This window comes from Diadema antillarum, unplaced genomic scaffold (genome assembly GCF_040938485.1).
Source record: "Diadema antillarum isolate AM-2024a unplaced genomic scaffold, OU_Dant_1.0 seq00000507_RagTag, whole genome shotgun sequence".
Classification (NCBI taxonomy): domain Eukaryota; kingdom Metazoa; phylum Echinodermata; class Echinoidea; order Diadematoida; family Diadematidae; genus Diadema; species Diadema antillarum.
The window spans coordinates 3376712-3382711 of NW_027271462.1; the positions used below are offsets into that span (position 1 = coordinate 3376712).

General features: G+C 40.5%; 1 protein-coding gene across 1 annotated transcript; it reads left to right on the plus strand.

The window, feature by feature from the left end:
• Nucleotides 1-482: 482 nt before the first annotated feature.
• On the plus strand, nucleotides 483-1814 carry LOC139734020 (uncharacterized protein F54H12.2-like). The gene has a single exon (XM_071644827.1). The coding sequence runs from the start codon at nucleotides 483-485 to the stop codon at nucleotides 1812-1814; it is 1332 nt and encodes a 443-aa protein (XP_071500928.1).
• The last annotated feature ends 4186 nt before the right edge of the window (nucleotides 1815-6000 follow it).

Sequence of the window (6000 nt, forward strand, 5' to 3'; positions counted from 1 at the left end):
TCGCGCACCGGCAAGGATTTTTCACGACCAATATGGCTCGGGATTACCCGTCTTCCGCGGGGCATCCATGCAGAGAGGACACGGGCTGGGTAGTCTGGTGAAGGGGCTCTTCAAAGTCGCAACTCCTCTCTTAAAAAGAGGGGCTGTTGCTTTGGGAAAAGAAGCTATGCATACAGGCATGAACATTGTTCAGGACACCATCAACGGACAATCTTTTAAAAGCGCAACTAGAAAAAATGTGGCTCGGGCGGGAAAACACCTGGCCTCAAAGACTGTTCGAGCAGTAAAGAAAAAAATTGGGAATCAGACTGGAGGAGCGCGATTAGTAGTTGTAGGAAGAGTTAAAAGAAGGAGGCGAGGAAGGAAGCGTATCATTCGGTCTCGAAATTCTCCAGCGAAAAGAGCTCGCTTGCGCGACATCTTCGATTAATTCGGACTATTCGTTTACCAGTCTCATACACTCCTTGCTGTCTTTGCTGAACATGGCGCTTCTACACGACAAGAGCGATGTCTGCTGCAAGTCCGAATTGGATTTGTTCACGGTACCACACACTCAAATGAGCATCGTCAAAGGACCATGGGTAGAATATCACCCCGTTAGCAGCATCACCGATGAAGGGCCCATTGAATTCAACGTGTTCGGCACGTCGGAAGAATACTTGGACCTCTCTCAGACCATGCTTCAAGTGACAGTCAAAGTTACGAACAATGATAACACGGCTTTACCAGCTGATGCCCCAGTTGGTCCCGTAAACCTGTTTCTCCCATCTCTCTTTGCACAAGTTGATATCATGCTCAATGAAAAACTAGTGTCTCAGCCGTCGAATACATACCCTTACAGAGCGTACATCGAATCTCTGCTGCACTATGGAGGAGAGACCAAAGAGTCTCAACTCACTCAACAACTATATTACAAGGACAAAGCGGGGAAAATGGATGCCGTTAACCCGCTGGCAAGCTCTGCAGAAGCTAATCCCGGTCTGGCGAAAAGACATGGATTCATCGTCGAGAGTAAATTACTTTCTCTACTTGGTCCGATTTACGCCGACATTTTTTTTCAAGAAAGACTGTTACTCCCGGGGGTTGATTTGAAAATCAAGTTAAATCGTAGCAAAGACGCATTTTGTCTTCTGTCTTCGACGGAGAATGCCCGATATAAAATTAAAATAGAATCTGCTGCCCTCTACGTTCGCAGAGTAAAGACCAGTCCTACCATCATGTTAAACCACGCCAAGGCCTTGGAGAAGACAACCGCGAAATACCCCGTCAACAAAGTAGACGTGAAGTCCTTTTCCATTCCTGCAGGAAGCATGTCGATTAATAAAGACAATCTATTTCACGGACAGTTACCAAATCGGGTGGTCGTAGGATTCGTTGACACAGACGCCTTTAACGGTACTTTTGGCAAGAACCCCTTCAACTTTAAACATTTACGCCTCAACTTCATCTCCCTCACTATTGACGGAGAAACGGTGCCGATGAGACCATTACGTCCTAGCTTTGCAGCGGGAGCTGGACAAAGTTACATTCACGCTTACAATTCACTATTCATGGGAACCAACCGACTGTTTGTAGACAAGGGAATTAACATCAATCGAGAAGAATACTGCGAAGGTTATACCCTTTTTGCATTCGACCTTACGCCCGACCTATCTGACGGATGTCACTTGAATCTCATCAAGCAAGGAAATCTGCGCTTAGAGCTACAATTCGACGTGGCCATTCCAAACACCGTCAACTGTATCGTCTACTCGGAAGGACAAGGACTGATTCAGATTGATAAAAGCAGAAACATCATCTACGATTACCAATAAAACCTCTTCCGGACAACCGACTGCCGAAATATTCTAATCGACTATGGATACATCGCAGATTCAACGTTTCTTAGAGAACGATCCTATTGTCAAGCCCTATTTCAAAGGAGTATATGCGTCAAATTGTCTACCGCGATCAATTAGTGGGGCGAAGCAATGCTTCATCGCGAATACCGATCCTAGCGATAAACCAGGAACACACTGGGTGGCTTTCTACTTTTGCAACGGAAAAGGCGAATTCTTTGACTCTTACGGATATGAACCCTTAACTTACAGTCTTGACTTTGTAAAGTTTTTGGACAATAATGCCTCGGCATGGTCCTCTAATTCCAAACGGCTACAAGGAACTGTATCCACAGTTTGCGGACAATATTGTATCTATTACGTGACGAAACGAGTAGGGGGTCAAACAACTCGAAGTGTATTAAATGTGTTTGGCAAGGATTATACGAGAAATGATAAGAGAGTGAATGATTGGTTTAATCGACGTTCTGATGTTTCCCATCGTGTTCATGATACATCTTTTACTCTATTACAAATCGCACGTAGCTTCGATAGTTTGTAAGAAGATATTGTAATAGCGTGTATAACGTAGTGTAAACTTCTCTCTTGATGTGGATTGCTAGATATCTAACAGTATTTAACTTAGTAGTAATTTGTATATATCGTATGTGCAAGCCTGTACTATTACCTTTTTTCTCTCACTCTCTCTCTCTCTCTCACTCCCTCACTCTCTCTCTCTTTTATTTATATATATATATATATATATATATATATATATATATCATATAACTCCAAATCATGAATATATGTTCTTTCATGTCTGGGAAAGCTAGTTTGAAAATAAGAGAATTAAGTTTGTACCTTTATGTCGAAACGTTGAGTGATTGTGACAGTTTGTTACCAATGGAATATATTATCATTTACAATTCATAGACCATATATTACTTAGGTTAGCGTACCTAGCGTAACAACCGCTTGAATACTTTGTAAAATTAGGTAACCTATATATATATATATATATATATATATATATATTAGATTAAACTTGGGCTGGGTTTCGTTCTTCATAGTAATACACACTTTGTTATTTTCGTTACGAGTATATGTCTCATTTTCTCTTTCGCTCTTCGTTTTCTTTCTCGCTTCTCTTTTCCTCAGTCACGCTGTATAACACATATCACACAGGACAAAACAAAAATAAGATGTAACGAGTGCGTTTTGTATCGTAAGAATATTGTACGTGGTACCCGTTTTATTTTCTCCAATAAAACAACAGACTATAAATATGTAAATAAATTACTCCTTGTTGTACTTGTTTTTCTTTGCTTCCTTCTACGTTTTGTGATTGTGAGAAAAAAATCATTACACCGTGCAACGAACAAACTATATACATTTCCACTGGATACGTAAAGAACTATTCCTCATATAAAAAATACAATACATTATTCAATTATGTTTCGATGTTCAAGCATGGCTTAAATCATACATGGTGATGAAAGAATAATTAACAACTTATAAACCATTGAGGTGATGTAGTCATCAATCTGCAGAATCTGCGTGAGACATTTTACAGTGTATTTCCGTTTCGTCAAAGTTATTAATTCTAGGTAAACAGACATTAAAAAAAAAAGAAATTTGCATGCGTTACATGCACAGATTTAAAACAGCGAAATGACGAAATGACGAAATGACGAAATGACGAAATGACGAAATGACGAAATGACGAAATGACGAAATGACGAAATGACAAAATGACGAATCGACGAAACGTCGAAGTGGTGGATATATGTACAATATGACGGTCTTTATGGAATTAACTACGAATAATAATAAAAACAACTACTTTCACCACTGAATGTACTAATGCATAAACCAGGCAGGATTTGACTATTTACATCGTTTCATGAAGTAAGACATATTATGTACAACTACGCCAGGAGATAAAATGTATGACACATTCGGTAAACACCACAGATAAAATCAAACGTCACGCGAACTTATATTTACAATATTTACATAGCAACTAGTCGAAATGTTCAGACGATGAAATGTTGAAGTGGAGAAACGTTAAGATAGTATAGTCAATCGCTATATCATGCGGACAAATTCAAAAGAACAGCTAGCATCAAAATTTCAAATACATTCAAACAGAATATTATGTATGTATACACTCCTTCACATCTGAACATAGACCGTACAATCTTATATACACATTGCGGGTCACCTGATGAAATAATTGGTTGGGGATATGTAACGATGTTAACGTTAATACAATCAAAAAATCATCGTTCGTAAAATATAATGATACATATTAAGTATGTAAATGCTTGTGTACACACTTTCATATCACCCCATACGCAACATCGATGGCGTACTTCAACACCCACCTAGATCAACACGCAGATCATAATGGTAAGGGCTACTATTTAAAATTGTACATAACTGTTTGAAATAGAAGAGTAGTAAATTAACATACAATAAAATCATTACACGAATTAACGAGAACAGCTCGGGTTAACGAGGATTGTGGTCATACCGTTTAAGCCGTATTTTAAAAAGATTGCCACTTTGGGGTTTGAGAACCATTAGCATCACTAGCTCTTGTACGCCTTGTACGTGTATAACTTTTAGTTGTAGTAGGGGTTGTGTACATTTTGGGGTCTGGAGAATCTAAACGACGATGAATCGGGGTCTCCAAATCTTTCCCCCTCTTAACACGTTGAAGTTGGTCACGTCGGCTGAGATTGGTCAACGCAGTCTCTGGAATGTTCAAACGAGCCAGCGCACGAATAAAATGTTCACTACCAGTAGGAATATAACCACTTCGCTCTCTGAAAATGTCGTACATTAAGTCGCAAATGTTACTGCCAGGCACACTTTCCCCGCTCACAATCAGCTCCCCTTTGTCCGTCCATCCCACATCGTCGCACCTTTTCATCTTTTCCAGCAACTGCGAAGCTCTTTTCACAAAATTCTTAGGCACGTGCTGCAAGATGTCACGCTCCACTGCGTCCTCAGATTTTGGCGCGACCCTCTGTCCATGAGTTACTAGATGCGTGCTGTCATTGTCTCTTGAGCTGTCGCTAACGACTTCAATAGACAATGGCTTCTTAACGTTGTCCGTCGCTTTCAAAAACCGCTGTAAGTATTGCGAATACAACAACGCCTTGTCATACTCTGGTAGATCGGGCCTGTCCAACACCGAACGAATCTGATCGTCCAATTCGTTGATTCGCTGCTCTGTAGGTGATGAAGATTGACTTTTGAGAGAATGAAGCATAGTTTGTGGCACAAGCACCATCTTGCGCGCATTCTCCATTATCAACGCGGTACCTCTATACAGTGTCTACTTTGGCGATGCAAAGAGGTTAGAAGCGAGAGTTCCGAGTACAGGCGTGATCAACCTGGCAATGAGACCAATGAATCCTCCGCGTTGGTTTAAGATTCGTTTTCTCTCTGCCAGAGATGTACGACGATCCGCTAATTTACGGAGTTTTCGCTTGTGCTTAGTCAAAGTTTTCTTGTGGGATTGCGACAGCTTGACATTACCGCAGATCACGTTCAAAACACATTCACAGATGGCGTCAATGAAGTTCTTGTTAGCTGTCTTGATGAGAAGTTTCCGTTGATCAGGAGAGCAGTGTGCGAGGGTCTTGAGCAGGACTGCGTGGGTCTTCACTCGGCGCGACATTTTTAACTAATAAATGACTTAATACACGAACGCGACAATTTATATCTTAGGAACATATACATATTGAACTTCACCGGGAAATATTTTCGTTCTGAGACGAAATTCTTCCGGCGTGTCTGGTTTAAGGTCTACGAATAAATAACCCCATTTATCGGCTGTGGCGTCCATAAATGCCTCTTGAAAAAACTTTGTTTTCGAGGGATACATCTGTTTAGCTAAACAAGCAATTTGTTGTTTGTCTCTACAATTTTTGAATAAAGCGTAGTACTGCGTGTTTAATGAAATAGTCCTAGACTCCTTTCCACGATGAAAGAGATTTTGAGTGATATAAATAACGCTCGCGTTTCTATGATGACAACCTTTAGTAAACAAGGCGGCTACTCTCTTGTCATCACCAGCCACATCCATTAAATCATCGATGACAAATAACACTGGTCGGGAGGGGTCGGTCAAATCATTGAAATCTGCTGGTAAATTTTCATGAAATTCAAT

Bases quoted from the DNA above. Each gene is read 5' to 3' on its own strand.
- LOC139734020 (XM_071644827.1), top strand. From the start codon at position 483: ATGGCGCTTCTACACGACAAGAGCGATGTCTGCTGCAAGTCCGAATTG.